Source organism: Coenobita brevimanus, chromosome 10 (genome assembly GCF_032717465.1).
Source record: "Coenobita brevimanus isolate Jiangsu-jjx chromosome 10, ASM3271746v2, whole genome shotgun sequence".
NCBI lineage: Eukaryota > Metazoa > Arthropoda > Malacostraca > Decapoda > Coenobitidae > Coenobita > Coenobita brevimanus.
Window position 1 is genome coordinate 7,274,723 of NC_136963.1, and position 17,937 is coordinate 7,292,659.

General features: G+C 44.6%; 1 protein-coding gene across 1 annotated transcript in view; it reads left to right on the forward strand.

Moving 5' to 3' along the window:
* LOC145410269 (uncharacterized) overlaps nt 1–17,937 on the forward strand; it is a 78,828-nt gene that overhangs the window by 58,127 nt on the left and 2,764 nt on the right. Inside the window, exon 14 of the mRNA XM_080280459.1 lies at nt 4,626–4,781. Within this exon, the coding sequence (XP_080136585.1) occupies nt 4,626–4,781 (156 nt within the window). The remainder of the gene's footprint in view (nt 1–4,625; nt 4,782–17,937) is intronic.

Here is a 17,937-nt window from a genome sequence, read left to right on the forward strand (position 1 = left end):
GTACCTGTGCTTCCTACTCTTTGTACACTAACCTGGCCTGAAATTACCCTCTGCCCATCATGACTGCTGAGTTGTAATACCAGACTATAGTAATGCTGTGCTAGTCATGAAGAAGTGCTATGACAAGGAGGTGAAATAAGTTGCATAAGGGTCAAATTATGGGCCAAGTTAGTGTAAAATGAGTCCAGCTTACATTTTAAGTGCCAGAATATGTTGTTGTACTCATGTAAGTAATAGATTATAGTAATACTGTGCTAGTCATGAAGAAGTGCTATGACAAGGAGGTGATATAAGCTGCAAAAAGGGCGGAATTATGGGCCAAGTTAGTGTGAAATGGTTTGGTCATGTAGAGAGGATCAAGGATGACAGTTGGGTGTGGAAGGTGAGAAGTGTGAGCATTGGGAAGAGGGTTGTGAGAGGCAGACCAAGAAAGACCTGGGATGAGGTCATAGAGGGTGACCTCAGGGATAAGGCACTGAATAGGGATGCTGCCAGAGATTGAGCTGCGTGGAGAGCTGCCATTAGGTGACCAAGAGCGGCACATTCAAGCATGATGGAGCGTTTATAAACAATGTGATATGATTATTTTGTCACAAAGATCACCATACAAAGTTTGTGTTAATGATATTTGTGTATGTGCGTACTGTATGTGTGTATGTGTATGTGTGTGTACTGTATGTGCGTATGTGTATGTGTATGTATGAGCGTAAGAACATACGAAGAGAGGATAACTGCAATAGGCTGGTTGGCCCATGCTAGGCAGCTCCTAGAAGAGTAATTGAACTACTAGAATGAGATAAGGATAGCATAGAAGAAGCCTATGTGTGTGTGTGTGTGTGTGTGTGTATGTATTTATATGTGTATGTGTGTGTACTGTATTTATATGTGTGTGTGTGTGTACTGTATTTATATGTGTATGTGTGTGTGTGTGTGTACTGTATTTATATGTGTGTGTGTCTGTGTGTGTGTGTACTGTATTTATATGTGTGTGTGTGTGTGTGTGTGTGTGTGTGTACTGTATTTATATGTGTATGTGTGTGTGTGTGTGTACTGTATTTATATGTGTGTGTGTCTGTGTGTGTGTGTGTGTACTGTATTTATATGTGTATGTGTGTGTGTGTACTGTATTTATATGTGCATGTGTGTGTGTGTATGTATTTATATGTGCATGTGTGTGTGTGTGTATGTATTTATATGTGCATGTGTGTGTGTGTATGTATTTATATGTGCATGTGTGTGTGTGTGTACTGTATTTATATGTGTATGTGTGTGTGTGTGTATGTATTTATATGTGCATGTCTGTGTGTGTGTTACATAGTCTAATATATGTATTTTTCCAGGATGGTGATGCTGGCTGCTGAAATCGTTGCCGTCGGGATTAAATGAGAGTATGTGTGGGCAGCTCCGATGGTGTACGGGACTTGGCATTAAAGTATTGGCAAGGTGAGTGCCGTAGTGATAGATTTTCAGGGCAGTAGGTTCTAGTAGTTAAAGAGGGGGCACCTTGATGGCAGAGGGCAGGGTTATATGGAGACACTTGGTGGGTACTCATTCTGGGATAAAAGTATATGACTGTTATATATGGATAGATAGGTAGATAGATAGATAGTTAAGTAGATTGATGATATAGATAGATACAGATAGATAGATAGAAAAGAAGATAGATGGATTAATTGATAGATAGGTGCGTAAATAGATAGATAAATGGATAGATGGGTAAACAGATAAATACATAGATAGGTAACTAGATAGATGGAGAGATAGATTGATAGGTAAATAGATAGGTGAGTAAATATAAATAGATAGATAGATAGATAGACCTTCATATATTTCCTAATTAAACATGGATTATATAATCAATTTTTTTCCTTTTTTCATCTGAGAGAACTGGCCAACCCATAGCCAGAATATTGTAGTTAGTTGTGAGTGATTGAGATTTGGTGATGCTTTAAGGTAGGAATGAGTCTCCTTGGTTACTAGTCAAATCAAGCCTCCAATCTGACTACACCTGGCCATCAACTGAGCTGAAAGGGGTTATGGATAGGAATGAGTCTCCTTGGTTACTAGTCAAATCAAGCCTCTAATCTGACTACACCTGGCCATCAACTGAGCTGAAAGGGGTTATGGATAGGAATGAGTCTCCTTGGTTACTAGTCAAATCAAGCCTCCAATCTGACTACACCTGGCCATCAACTGAGCTGAAAGGGGTTATGGGTAGGAATGAGTCTCCTTGGTTACTAGTCAAATCAAGCCTCCAATCTGACTACACCTGGCCATCAACTGAGCTGAAAGGGGTTATGGATAGGAATGAGTCTCCTTGGTTACTAGTCAAATCAAGCCTCCAATCTGACTACACCTGACCATTAACTGAGCTGAAAGGGGTTTGGAATATGAACCCAGCTCCTAAGGTGGTAAAAGAGGTGATGATGATGATGATGATGATGATGATTACAATGACAGTGGCAGTGATGATGATGATGATGATGATGATGACAGTGGCAGTAATAATGATGATGATGATGATGATTACAATGACAGTGGCAGTAATAATGATGATGATGATGATGATGACAGTGGCAGTAATAATGATGATGATGATGATGATTACAATGACAGTGGCAGTAATAATGATGATGATGATGATGACAGTGGCAGTAATAATGATGATGATGATGATGATTACAATGACAGTGGCAGTAATAATGATGATGATTACAATGACAGTGGCAGTAATAATAATGATGATGATGATGATGACAGTGGCAGTAATAATGATGATGATGATGATGATGATGACAGTGGCAGTAATAATGATGATGATGATGATGATGACAGTGGCAGTAATAATGATGATGATGATGATGATTACAATGACAGTGGCAGTAATAATGATGATGATGATGATGATGATGATTACAATGACAGTGGTAGTGATGATGATGATGATGACAGTGGCAGTGATGATGATGGTGACAGCGACGATGACTAAACAATCGTATCCAAGAGATGTGTACCATCCACTCAGATAGTAGAGTCGCTGGTGTAGGCAAGAAATGTAACAGTAGCAAGTGCATCACAGACAAACGGAAAATTTATAGGTAAGATCCTGGATGAGATGGAGGGATGGAGAGTGAGAGACTAGCTAGGAGTGTATGTGAGTAGAATGGAGGGGGAAGGGGAGACTAAGGATGAGGTGGAGGGATGGAGTGGAGAGGTATATGAGAGAGAGGGGGGTGAGTTAGAGGGATGGCAGCCTAAATGACAGGGGACAGAGTGGAGGTGATTTGTTTGTGGCCACCCCTTACAGGATTAAGGCATCTGGCTGTAGATAGATAAATAAATAGATAGATAGATATTGTGGATTTTGAATAGTGTTGTTGTGGTAGTGGTAGTGAATTAGAACATGAACCCAGTGCACTGCAGGCTGATACTACCTTTCTCATGCAATCCACCATCGTCTTTTTTGGGGATAGGCAGGGAGTTAGGCACATTTATATAACTTACAGGCCACCATCATGCTTTTAGGGGATAGGCAGGGAGTTAGGCACATTTATATAACTTACAGCACCACCATCATGCTTTTAGGGGGTAGGCAGGGAGTTGAGGCACATTTATATAACTTACAGCTGCACCATCGTCCTTTTAGGGGTTAGGCAGGGAGTTTAGGCACATTTATATAACTCTTCCCCTGTTACACCCACACCAGCACATCAAGGCAGCATCACCACCAGGAATAACAGACAGGCATAACAAATAACATTAACAATAACTCCATACACCAGGAAGAACACATATAACATAACAATAACATAACTCCGCACCTTCCCCCCCCCCCGGCCTGAACACCAGTATGTATAAAGAATCATATAATTTACTCTTCATTGCCTCCTTGTGTGTGTCTTATGCTGCGATGCTTCACTCCCTGTTAGTCTCTGTTCTGCCTCTTCACCCTATCCCTCCCCATCCTCAGTCTGCACCTTTACATACTTATACTCTTCTTGTCAGTCTCTCATACACGATCCTCTCCTCCCTGTCCACTTATACTCTTCTCGTTAGTCTCTCATTCTCTGCACCCTGTCCTTCCAACTCATCCTGTCTTCACCTCACTCACTTGTACTCTTCTAGTTAGTCTCTCATTCTCCATCCTCTGCATCCTGTCCCTCCAACTCATCCTATCTCCACCTCACACACACTCTTCTAGTTAGTCTCTCATTCTCCATCCTCTGCACCCTGTCTCCACCTCACACACTTATACTCTTCTCGTTAGTCTCTCATTCTCTGCACCCTGTCCTTCCAACTCATCCTGTCTTCCTCACACACTTACACTCTTCTAGTTAGTCTCTCATTCCCCATCCTCTGCATCCTGTCCTTCCAACTCATCCTGTCTCCACCTCACTCACTTATACTCTTCCAGTTAGTCTCTCATTCTCCATCCTCTGCATCCTGTCCCTCTAACTCATCCTCAGTCTCTGCCTCTCATACTCTTCTAGTTAATCTCTCAGTCTTCACCTCACTCACTTATACTCTTCTAGTCAGTCTCTCAGTCTTCATCCTCTTCAAATAGTACCTTTGTTTTTGTGTAACATTTATATATTCGTGTGTAACATTTTCTCTCCTCGTTTCAGATCACAAAGCAGCGTAGGGAGTGTCAGGATCCACACCACAGCTACTATACATCATTACCCAGCTACCACTACACCAGCAAGACACCATCTGCAACCACCAGCTGCAACTACACCAGCAGCACACCATCTGCAACTACCAGCATTGTATCGGCAACCGCAAGTCCTCAAGATCCAATTGACTCTGCTATTATTATTATTATTATTATTATTATTATTATTATTATTATTATTATCTTTTTTAATGCTGCGAGTTGGTGTGTGGTGTGAGGTTCCTGTTGCTGTGGTGGTGGCTTCAGGTTATTTAGCTTTGAACTCAGTGGGCTACAGGCTTAATTTCCCCCTCTTGCAGTTGTACATTCTCCTTTTGCGGGATGGGGAAGAGTTGAGGGGTGTGTGTATAGAGTGGCAGTGGAGCCGGCCGGTTGTGTCAGGGCTACCACATGAAGGCACCTCTTTCCATCACCCCCTCCCCCCTTGTAAAGACATGGATAAGGTCTGTAAAATCATCATCATCATCATCATCATCATCATCATCATCATCATCATCATTATTATCCCTACGTTGTCTCCATGTGTGAATAGGGCGATGTAGAACGGAGAGACTGACAAGGAGAGTGTATGTGAGTGAGGTGGAGGGGGAGGGGAAGGAGGGGGAGGCCGAGGATGAGATGGAGGGATGGAGAGTGAGAGACTGATGAGGAGAGTGTATGTGAGTGAGGTGGAGGGGGGGAGAGGGAGGGGGAGGCCGAGGATGAGATGGAGGGATGGAGTGGAGAGGATGGAGAGTGAGAGACTGATGAGGAGAGTGTATGTGAGTGAGGTGGAGGGGGGGAGAGAGGGGGAGGCCAAGGATGAGATGGAGGGATGGGGTGGAGAGGTATATGAGAGAGGGGGGTGTGAGTTGGGAGCAGGGCAGTGAAATGGCGGGGGACGGGGCGACATGGAGGCGATTTGTTTGTGGCCACCCCTTATGAGATGAAGGCGTCTGGCAATAGATAGATAGATAGAATAGCATTTTATCATCATCATTAACACCTCTTCTTGCTAAGGATGGCTGAGGGGGGGGGGGTCTAGAGAGCAAGACAAAAACTGATACGAGAAATTAACCTAAAATCTACCCTGTTGAATGGGCCACACACACATTCACTCACCATTCAAGCCCCTGGAATCCTAACCCCATTTCCTAATATTTTATGGTGATAATTAATTTGACTTAGGGATGAGGCCACAGGGTGTGACCTCAGGGATAAGGGATTGAATTGGAAGGCTGCCAGAGATTGAGCAGTGTGGAAAGCCATAGGGTAAGGGACTGAATAGGGAGGCTGCCAGAGATTGAGCAGTGTGGAGAACCGTCAGGGATAAGGAACTGAATAGGGAGGCTGCCAGAGATTGAGCAATGTGAAGAACCGTCAGGGATAAGTGACTGAATAGGGAGGCTGCCAGAGATTGAGCAGTGTGGAAAGTCGTCAGGGATAAGTGACTGAATAGGGAGGGTGCCAGAGATTGAGCAGCGAGGAAAGCCGTCAGGGTAAGGGACTGAATAGGGAGGCTGCCAGAGATTGAGCAGTGAGGAATGCTGTCATGGATAAGGAACTGAACAGGGAGGGTGCCAGAGATTGAGCAGCATGGGGAGCCGTTTGGGGGATAAGGGATTGAATAGGGAGGCTGGCAGAGATTGAGCAGCGAGGAAAGCCGTCAGGGTAAGGGACTGAATAGGGAGGCTGCCAGAGATTGAGCGGTGCATAGAGCTTCCATCAGGTGACCAAGGGCAGCACATACAACCCAGCCTGCAGCATTACAATAAGTCCTCATTATAGGCACATTATTAGCAGTACTTGTGTCTACGCGTCCACATTATATCATAGAAGAATTGCCTCATGAATTTCCATCCGTATAACATTGATGACTCTTATATATACGATGTTTTTGATGCGAACGCCACAATAACATCCATTGGCATCATTAAGCTTTCTCTATCTATCTATCTATAGCCTGACGCCCTAACCCCGCAAAGGGTGGCCATAGACAAAGCGCCTCCACGTCGCTCTGTCACCCACCATTTGACTACCCTCCCCGCAACTCACTCCCCCCTCCCTCATATACCTCTCCACTCCATCCCTCCACCTCATCCTCGGTCTACCCCTCCCTCTCCCTCCCTCCACCTCACCTACATACACCCTCTTAGTCAGTCTTTCATTCTCCATTCTCTCCACATGTCTGAACCACCTCAGTGTATTTCTCCTAATCTTCTCAACCACATCCACATCCACCCCACAACGTTCTTTTACCTCATATACCTCTCCACTCCATCCCTCCACCTCATCCTCGGTCTACCCCTCCCTCCACCTCACCTACATACACCCTCTTAGTGATCTGACCTATTTCCGAAAATTTGCAATACCAATTCACTATGAGAATGGGTGAAATTTTGACCCCCCCCCCCTTATTTTGAGAGAGAGAGATAGAAATATATTGCCTTTTCAAAATCCATACGCCTTTCTTCCCCCAAATTTACCCTGCCATATTTGGTGGGTGACAGAGCGACTTGGAGGCGTTTTGTCTGCGGCCACCCTTTGCGGGATTAGGGCGTCGGGCTATAGATAGATAGACAGATAGATATTTGATCCCTTCCTAAACTTTCAGTCTATATTCTCAGCCATATTAACTTATAGAAATATTTGCTGTTTTGGGTTGACATAGGGGCCTGTAAAACTCATTGACCTTATCCCACAAAGTCCCCTTGAAAGTCACTGGAAAAAGGTGTTATATTTCAAAACATCCGTGACTTATATTATTGGCTCTAAGTTGTGTAGAAAGAGTTGTAATATTTTGGCCCAGATTTTCGTAACTTAAACTGCAGTCACACGAGGCAACTTTACTCGCCGCTACTGCAGTAGCGGCGAGTGGTAGCCGCGTAGTCGTCACTAGCAGGTCCAACTGGCGTCTGAAATTACTCGCGGCTACTAAAGTTAAACATGTTCAGCTTTACTCGCAAGTAGCGCGCGATGTCATACGTAGTCGCGGCTACTAGTAGCTCCATAGTCGCTTCCTGTGACCACGCAGTCGCACAGTGACCCCCACCGAGTCAGCTACTGAGCTTGTTTTCCCACGTGTGAATATGGCAGAGATTTATAGAAGATACGGCAGACATTTATAGAAGATACGAAGGTTTATGGGATACAAACAATGAGGGATGCATAGGAATGAAGAAGTGTAGAAGGTGAAGAAATCAATGAAGAGTGGTGCCGGGACTGACGATGTTTATAAACCAAAGCTTGGAGAAACGTTATATCCGGAAGGGAATCGTCCTCAAATCTGATAAGTACCAGAAAATTCAGATTTCATAATAACAGTAATTTGAGGGCCTGAAAATCAAAGGGGCTTTTAATATTATCCCATTTGCATTCTTTTGGACCGGGCCTATCCCCCCTCCTCGGATTTATATATATTTTTCCTTAGGCGTATATCATAGCAGAAGTGAAAAGTCAACCAGTATGATTATCTGAACATAAGGATCAATAACAGTTTTCCTCTTTATTAATCATTTTAAAACCTGGCGCCTGACCCTTGACATGTCTCCGTTCTGCCTTGATGAGGTGCGGGACTGCTAGACTGAAAATAGCAGTGTGTGACCGGCTCAGTAGCAGCGACTGTCATGTGGCGGGTAGTCTCCATTACAAGTGGCAGCGAGTAAAGGCGCCTCCTGTCACTGTTGCTTCAGCGTTCAGATTTTCGTAACTTAGCGTTCGGTTTGTGTGGGAAATCTTATGATATTTTTTTTAACGCGGTGCTATCCTTGTCTTATCATGAGGACTGAGTGGTTGACAAATGTACCTTTATGTCTGTGAGATCTATGTAACCCCTTAACAACTGACCTTATTGATCTGTGGTGAAACGTAGCCAGGCAGTTTTCTAGTTAAATTCATTATTATTATTATTATTATTATTATTATTATTATTATTACTGCTATTATTATTATTATTTCTACTGCTACTACTGCCACTATTATTATTATTATTATTATTGTTATTATTATTATTATTATTATTATTTCTGCTGCTACTGCTACTATTATTATTATTATTATTATTATAATTATTTCTGCTGCTACTGCTACTACAAACACTATTTTTATTATTATTATTATTATTATTATTATTATTATCATTATTATTTCTGCTGCTACTGCTACTACTACTATTATTATTATTATTATTATTATTATTATAGTGGTGTTGTTGAGGGGTTAATTTGTACTATGTGCTCACGTTACAGGTAATATCTATGCAGTGTACATGTGCTATACAGGAGGTAAGACCATATTCCCTTTGTATTAATAGTAAGTTTGAACCTAACGACTCTGGATTGTATTCTTGTGGGGTAAGGAGGCTCCCTAACACCATTTCCTTAGTGATTTATTCTTGCATATGGCTGATTGATGTTCTTTTCCACATCTATGCATTTTATTCCTGCTATCTCTGGCCTACTTTTTGACTAGCAACCAAGGAGATTCATTTCTACAGCCCTGATAGAGGCCTTTCAATACCACAGGCCTTAGATACAGCCGTGGTAGAGCCGTTTGTACCACAGGCCAGAAATTAAATCAATCCCTTAATGGCAGGAATAAGTGAAAGAGAATGCCATCGAGAGTCATTGGGTTAAAGAGTTGCCTCCACAATCTGTCTATCTATCTATTTATCTATCTATTCGTCTATCTATTCACTCACCCAGATAATATGCTCCGTTGGTGACCTAAGAAACGTAATTAAGGATTTTGTAGTAACCTTGTAAATAATTCTCATGTTAATGCGTTATGAGGAACACACTGAGGTGGTTTGGCCATGTGGAGAGGATGGAGAGTGAGAGACTAACGAGGAGAGTGTGTGTGAGTGAGGTGGAGGGGGTGAGAGGGAGGGGGAGGCCAAGGATGAGATGGAGGGATGGAGTGGAGAGGATGGAGAGTGAGAGACTAACGAGGAGAGTGTATGTGAGTGAGGTGGAGGGGGGGAGAGGGAGGGGAAGGCCGAGGATGAGAAGGAGGGATGGAGTGGAGAGGATGGAGAGTGAGAGACTGACGAGAAGAGTGTATGTGAGTGAGGTGGAGGGGGGAAGAGGGAGGGGGAGGCCAAGGATGAGAAGGAGGGATGGAGTGGAGAGGATGGAGAGTGAGAGACTGATGAGGAGAGTGTGTGTGAGTGAGGTGGAGGGGGGGAGAGGGAGGGGGAGGCCAAGGATGAGATGGAGGGATGGAGTGGAGAGGATGGAGAGTGAGAGACTGATGAGGAGAGTGTGTGTGAGTGAGGTGGAGGCCAAGGATGAGATGGAGGGATAGAGTGGAGAGGATGGAGAGTGAGAGACTGATGAGGAGAGTGTGTGTGAGTGAGGTGGAGGGGGGAAGAGGGAGGGGGAGGCCGAGGATGAGAAGGAGGGATGGAGTGGAGAGGATGGAGAGTGAGAGACTGACGAGGAGAGTGTATGTGAGTGAGGTGGAGGGGGGAAGAGGGAGGGGGAGGCCAAGGATGAGATGGAAGGATGGGATGGAGAGGATGGAGAGTGAGAGACTGATGAGGAGAGTGTATGTGAGTGAGGTGGAGGGGGTGAGATGGAGGGGGAGGCCAAGGATGAGATGGAGGGATGGAGTGGAGAGGATGGAGAGTGAGAGACTGATGAGGAGAGTGTATGTGAGTGAGGTGGAGGGGGGAAGAGGGAGGGGGAGGCCAAGGATGAGATGCAGGGATGGGATGGAGAGGTATATGAGAGAGGGGGGTGTGAGTTGGGAGCAGGGCTTTGAAATGGCAGGGGATAGGGTGACATGGAGGCAGTTTGTCTGTGGCCACCCCTTACAGGATTAGGGAACTAGCAATAGATAGATAGATAGATAGACATAGCTCAGAGACAGAATCAGATAATGCTAAACTCAGCATTCATGCCACTGTAATTCTTTGCGACTGGCATCATATTCCAGGGCTAGTCTCGTACAGCTAATCATTAAGGTGAAGTGAAGGCAGTATTAGGCCAAGTTAGCATGGAAAGATTATAGCAGGCCATAATGGAGTCAGAATTTCAGGTGAAGGTGGGTGCTGTAGATAAATTGGTAGATAGTTTAATGATGTTCACCCTTTCTGAGCAAAACTGAGGCGGGGTGGGTGGAGATGAGTGGGTGGGGTGTGCTGGGTTGGTGGTTGGAGGTGGGCTATGCCAGGAAAATTACCGTACGTATATAATTATGGAGGTGGGTGTTTGTAGGTACAAGTCAGTGTTATCGAGAACTGCCACTCTCAAGCTACCCCTTTCAGAGCATAGGGATTCAACGCAAGGCCACCAGAGTCCAGGAAGTTAAGGGTAGAAGCCTGACCCTTGCCCTTGGTAGCATTTTATGTGATAGAAAAGGCTCCAGGCACTACAGGCTTTGAACCATATCACGTAACTCACAGTTCATTCTGACTCGAGAGCTGTAGTAGACACCAGGCACCTTCCTCTTGTCATTCCCCCAACAGCGTCATGCTCGTATATTCTCTCCCTCCTCCTCTCTCCCTCGTATTCTTCCCTTTCCGCATCTCTCCCTCGCATTCTTCTCTTTCCTCATCTCTCCCTTGCATTCTTCCCTTTCCTCATCTCTCCCTCGCATTCTTCCCTTTCCTCATCTCTCCCTCGCATTCTTCCCTTTCCTCATCTCTCCCTCGCATTCTTCTCTTTCCTCATCTCTCCCTCGCATTCTTCCCTTTCCTCATCTCTCCCTCGCATTCTTCTCTTTCCTCCTCTCTCCCTCGCATTCTTCTCTCCCTTGCCTCTCTTCTCTTTCCTCATCCCTCCATATCTTTCTTCTCTTCCTTCATCACTCCATATAATTCTTCTCTTCCCACGTCGCCCTCTCATTCTTCTCTTCCCTCCTCTCTCTCTCTTCCCACATCTCATTCTTCTCTCCCCTCGTCTCTCCATTTCACTCTTCTCCCCCCTCGTCTCTCCATCTCATTCTTCTCTCCCCTCGTCTCTCCATCTCACTCTTCTCCCCTCTTCGTCTCTCTCATTCCTGGCACTCCATTGAGCCATGTCTCAGTCTAATCATAGCACAGTAGGTCATATTCTGAGTGCTTTTGTGGGGGGTCTTAACACTTCCTTAGCATTTTATTCAGCATATTACACCTTGATTACGTCCTCAACACTAATCCTCAGGTAGTATTCGATGCCACAGGATGATTTTACGCAGCTCAAGGGAGACATTGATATTGCAGGTCATAAAGGCTGTATCTGTAACTCCTGCAGCTTGAGACGTATCCCCAAAGCTGAATTAAATCAATGGATGGAAAGAATACAGAGGAAATGACTCAGGCTGAAGGGGTAACTAGACAGGACATTATTTTTGCCAGGTTTAGAGTCACTTCCACTTTTCCAGCATTGATACTGACAGTTTCTCTTTTCTTTTCAGGTGGCTGCAGACGTCATCCTCTCCCTCAGTCTGCCTCTCCTTCCCCATCCTTTATCCTTACCTCCTTCCTCCTTCACTCCCTATATCCACCTGTGGGCTGCTGCAGCATCCCGGGAGTGGCAGCCCACCAACCTTCTCTCTGTCTTCCCTCTTTCTCTCCTTGTGTGTGTGTGTGTGGCTTGTATTGTCACTGGTTAAGGTGCTCACTACCACCTCTTGTCTAATGATTTATTGGGCCTATTACACCTAGAAATACTTAGGTGTTAATATGTCTAAATAATCTAGCAAGGGGGAGGTGCTAGGGAGTGTCCCTACCCAGTGGCAATATAAGCCGTGATGTGCAGGGGTGGTGGGGGAAGGGGAAGGGCTGGGAGGGGAGGGAGGGAGGGGTGGGCAGGGGTTTAGATAGGGCCAGATTACCCAATCCCTAACGGGATTATACGGGGTTGGCTTTGCCGGCGGGGCAATCTGTTCCCCATCTCGGCCCCAACCCATCGTTTCCTTCTTCCCCTCCCAGCTTTACCGCCTTTCCCTTCCCCCACCTGGCCAGCTCCAGTGGGTTCCCCCCCCCCCCACACCTGCATCAGGTGTGATCTGACTCAGTCACTCACCCCAGCCCCTGATGGTGGTGGTGGTGCTGGTGGTGGGAGTGTGTGTATGTATGTATGTGTGTGTATGTGGAGACTTAGGTCTGCCACATACACACACATACATACATACACAACACACTCCCACCACCAGCACCACCACCACCATCAGGGGTTGGTGGTACGCACACCAGGCATCAGGTGGAGGCCAGTGGGTGAGGTGTGGCAGCAGCAGCCAACACACCCTCCCCTCACGAAGTCCATCACGGCACTGAGGGTGGTGGTGGTGGTGGTAGGGGTATAGGTGTGTAACCCACACCTATACCCCTACCACCACCACCACCCTCAGTGCTGTGGTGGACTTGGTGAGGGGAGGGTGTGCTGCCACACCCTCCACTCACTGGGCTCCACCCTGCTGCCCAGGGGTGAGTGACTGGGCCAGACCCCTGGTGGAGGTGCAGCTGCAGCTGGCCACGGCCCCCACCCCTGCACATCAGTGTCAATGAAACTTCCTTCTTTTATTAATAGTCTCTTTTTATTACAGGTTTATTAACATATCTTTTTATTACAGGTAAATAATATCTCTTTTATTACAGATTCTACATTGCAAGGACTACAACACAGGTAATACATTATTTATATATATTACACCTGTATATCACTTGACATTGTATAGAGTTGTATAGTGTGAGCACATAAGTACATGTACAGATATTGTAATATGTAATGATTGTCAATAAAACTATCAATGTACTTAGGATTTTCACTGGCCCAGGAGTAAGAGTAATGAGAGAGAGAGAAAGGCAGAAGACAGAAAAATGGTGAGAGAGAGAGAGAGAGAGAGAGAAGGAAGAAGACGTAAAGAAAGTTAGAGAGAGAGAGAAGGAAGGAGACGTAAAGAAAGTTAGAGAGAGAGAGAGAAGGAAGGAGACGTAAAGAAAGTGACAGAGAGAAGGAAGATGTTAAAGAAAGTCAGTGAGAGAGTGAAAGGCGGAAGACAGAAAGAAACGGTGAGAAAGAGAGAGAGAAGAGGACTGGAAACATTAAGAGAGAAGTAGTACGAGACGTAGAGAAACCGAGAGAGAGAAGACAGAAGACGTAAAGAAAGTCAGTGAGAGAGATGGAAAGAAACGGTGAGAAAGAGGACTGAAAACATTAAGAGAGAAGACGGAGAGAAGACGGAGAGAAGACGGAGAGAAGACGGAGAGAAGACGTAGAGAAGACGTAGAGAAGCTGAGAGGGAAAAGACAGAAGACGCAGGGAACAGTAAAGGAGACAGAGAGCGTAGAAGACAAGAAAACAGTAAAGGAGACAGGGAGCGTAGAAGACAGACGCAGCTAAACAGTAAAGGAGACAGCGAGTGTAAAAGACAGACGCAGAAAAACAGTAAGTGGGACAGAGAGGATGTAAATGAAAGAGTAAAACAGAGCCAGTGAATGAAACAGACGAAAGAAAAATGACAGCATATAGACGAAAGAAAAATGACAGCGTATATTGGCACAGTAAGGAAGGCACAGATGACGAGGCCTCATCTAAGTTAAATATCACAGAGAATTAACAACCTTATAGGGAGGCTGCCAGAGATCGAGCGGCATGGAGAGCCGCCACTAGTTGACCAAGGCTGACACATGCAAGGATGCTGGAGCCTTTACAAACAATACGAACAATATGATTATCTAATGGCAGGACTTTAACTTCACACGGCACAGCATTGGCACACAGAAACTATACATATATGATACAAATTCTTTAATGGTAATTTACTCAAAATGAAAAATATATATTACACAGGAAGACAGTCCCCAGTGGTTATACCTTCTGTGAGAATAATGAGAATAAAGGCATAGCAATTGTACTGATTTAAAATGGAAAAGAAGAGCTGACTGAGTTTACGATTAAAAATACGCAGAGACAAACTATAGTGTGTGCACCCTAACTTGGCTTAAAACTGGCATCTCTCCATCTAGAATGCTGAGCTGTTTGTGCTTAGGACTAGAATACAACATTTACATTGGTTTAAAACTAGAATATCATGCCAATCACAAAGAAGTGCTATGGGAAGGATGTAGAGCCATACAGTCACTTCTCGTTATACGTTGATCCGGTATACGATAATTCGCTACAACGATAACAGAAAAGTTCCACCCCAAAACCCGATTTACGATGAATTTCCCGCTATAACGATACTGCCCTCGGAAAATATTGTACGAAGCGCCAGGCACATGATAGGCGACTATTGCTTGTATCAGGCAAGGTGGCGGCCCCAGCATGCAGAGCAATGTTTTGGTTCAGTTGCGGTGCCACCATCCCTTCAAAGCCCTGCCTTTTCCACTCGTTCACGTGTGCCCTCCTGCTATCGTCACCTCTCAGCCAAGCATCGTACTACAGTGTACATCATGTAGCACCAGGCCAACGATACGCAAGTGTGATTATTGTGCTGCTGCAATGATTTACTGTACGTGAGTAACGCCGCCTGTACTGGTGTGATAGTGTTTGTTTTGGTGAATTACTGTACTGTATTGTGTTCTTGCAATGATTTCCTGTACATGAGTAACGCTGCCTGTACTGGTGTGATGGTGTTTGTTTTGGTCTTGGAGACAACTTGGACTGACACAGGAAGTGATTAAGGTGGTTGTCATTTTTGTTTCAGTCTTGGGCAGGTGACTTTGGGAAGCTGAGTTGACGTAACCCTCCTTTTATAATGTGTTTCAATCCCCCGATTAACGATACTTATTATACGTTAAGGTACGACCTGAAGTAACCCCATCGTATAACGAGTAGTGACTGTAATACCGTCTTATTCTGCCACTGAGGTGAGGGCAAATACACTGCAGAAGGACTGAAATTGGCCAAGTTAAGGTGAACCAACTACAATGATACACAGATGAACTCTTGGATAATATGTGTAGTCATGACCTGTCTGAATAATTCTATCAAGATTATAAATGGGAAAAATATAGACTGTGAAAGTGTAAGTACAAGATATGAACAAGCTCGTATCATCGCATTCTGATACACTTCCTAATGTATATATTCTGATTGAAAAAGTAAGTATAAGCTATAAAGATGCTCGTATAAAGTCCTATTCTGATACACTCCTATCACTCACACACACACACACACACACACACACACACACACACACAAAATTCTGACTGAAAGTATAAGTACAAGGTATGAAGAAGCTCTACACACACACACACACACACACACACACAAATTCTGACTGAAAGTACAAGATATGAAGATGCTCTTATATTCACATTCTGATACCCTTCCTGTCCATACAAACTGACAGGAAGTGAATCAAAATATTATATAACCTTGTTCACATCCTGTACTTCAAATCACACATACACATAAATCACACATACACATAAATCACACATACACATAAAATTGAGCTTGTTCACATCCTGTACTTACTCTTTCAATCACACATACACATAAAATTCTAACTGCAAGTACAAGATACAAACAAGCTTGTATATCCACATTCTGTACACTTCCTGCCACATACACATAAAATTCAACTAAACTTCTATATATTCCTATTCTGACACACCTCCCATCACATATACACTAACTCATCCCCTTCAATATGATGTTTTACTAAAGTGTATTGCTGTTGCCTCTAAATGATCTTATTCAACTTGGGTCTCTCATACTGACCTGGTTAATGAAGGCTGCAGGTGTGAGAAGCCTCTACCATGCTGAATACCATCATTTAAAGCCAGCAGGAATGGATTAATGAAGGCTGTATGTAACCTCTCCCTGTCAGTCTCTTTCCTAGCAACTTCTATGCACTTTCTCCCCTACTGAACAGATGAATTAAAACTGTCTCTAACCCCTCCAGACCAAAATGTCTCTCCCATGCTGAAGAACAACATTTTTAAAGTCAGCAGGAATGAATTAATGAAGGCTGTATGTAACCTCTCCCAGTCAGTCTCTCCTAGCAACTTCCATTCACTGTCTCCCCTACTGAACAGATAAATGAATGCTGTCTCTAACCCCTCCAGATTAAAATGTCTCTCCCATGCTGAATTACATCATTTTAAGAGAATGGATTGGATTAATGAAGGCTGTATGTAACCTCTCCCTGTCAGTCTCTTTCCAAGCAACTTCCATGCACTGTCTCCCCTACTGAACAGGTGAATTAATACTGTCTCTAACCCCTCCAGTTCAAAATCTCTCTCCCATGCTGAATACCATCATTTTAAGGGAGAGGAATAGGATTATTGAAGGCTGCATGTAACCTCTCCATGTCAGTCTCACCTAGCAACTTCCATGCACTGTCTCCCCTACTGAACAGATAAATGAATGCTGTCTCTAACCCCTCCAAAGTAAAAACTCCCTCCCATGCTGAATACCATCATTTTACAGGAGAGGAATGGATTACTGAAGGCTGAATGTAACCTCTCCCTGTCAGTCTCTCCTAGCAACTTCCATGCACTGTCTACCCTACTGAAAAGGTGAATTTATACCGTCTCTAACCCCTCCAAAGTAAAAACTCCCTCCCATGCTGAGTAACACTGAAGGAAGCAAGAATATCAGAAGTACATGACTGCAGTGAGGTGGTTCAAACTGCAATACAAACTACTACTTAATCTACAGGTCTTTGTACTTCCTACCATCTTGTATGTGGAGAGGATGGAGGGTGAAAGACTGACGAGGAGAGTGTATGTGAGTGAGGTGGAGGGGGAAAGACTGACGAAGAGAGTGTATGTGAGTGAGGTGGAGGGGGAAAGAGGGAGGGGGAGGCCGAGGATGAGATGGAGGGATGGGGTGGAGAGGATGGAGGGTGAAAGGCTGACGAGGAGAGTGTATGTGAGTGAGGTGGAGGGGGAAAGAGGGAGGGGGAAAGAGGGAGGGGGAGGCCGAGGATGAGATGGAGGGATGGAGTGGAGAGGATGGAGGGTGAAAGACTGACGAAGAGAGTGTATGTGAGTGAGGTGGAGGGGGAAAGAGGGAGGGGGAGGCCGAGGATGAGATGGAGGGATGGGGTGGAGAGGTATATGAGAGAGGGGGGTGTGAGTTGGGAGCAGGGCAGTGAAATGGCGGGGGACAGGGCAACTTGGAGGCGATTTGTTTGTGGCCACCCCAAACGGGATTGAGGCGTCTGGCAATAGATAGATAGATAGATAGATAGATCTTATGATATTTTTAGTCTTGCTCTTTCTGAGACGTTGTTATTCCACTAAGGAGGCAGTGCATGAACAGGAAGGGTTAAAAGTCCTAATTAACTCCTTTCGTACCTGTATAAGCCTTCTTAGGTAATTATGAACCTCTTATTGGCCC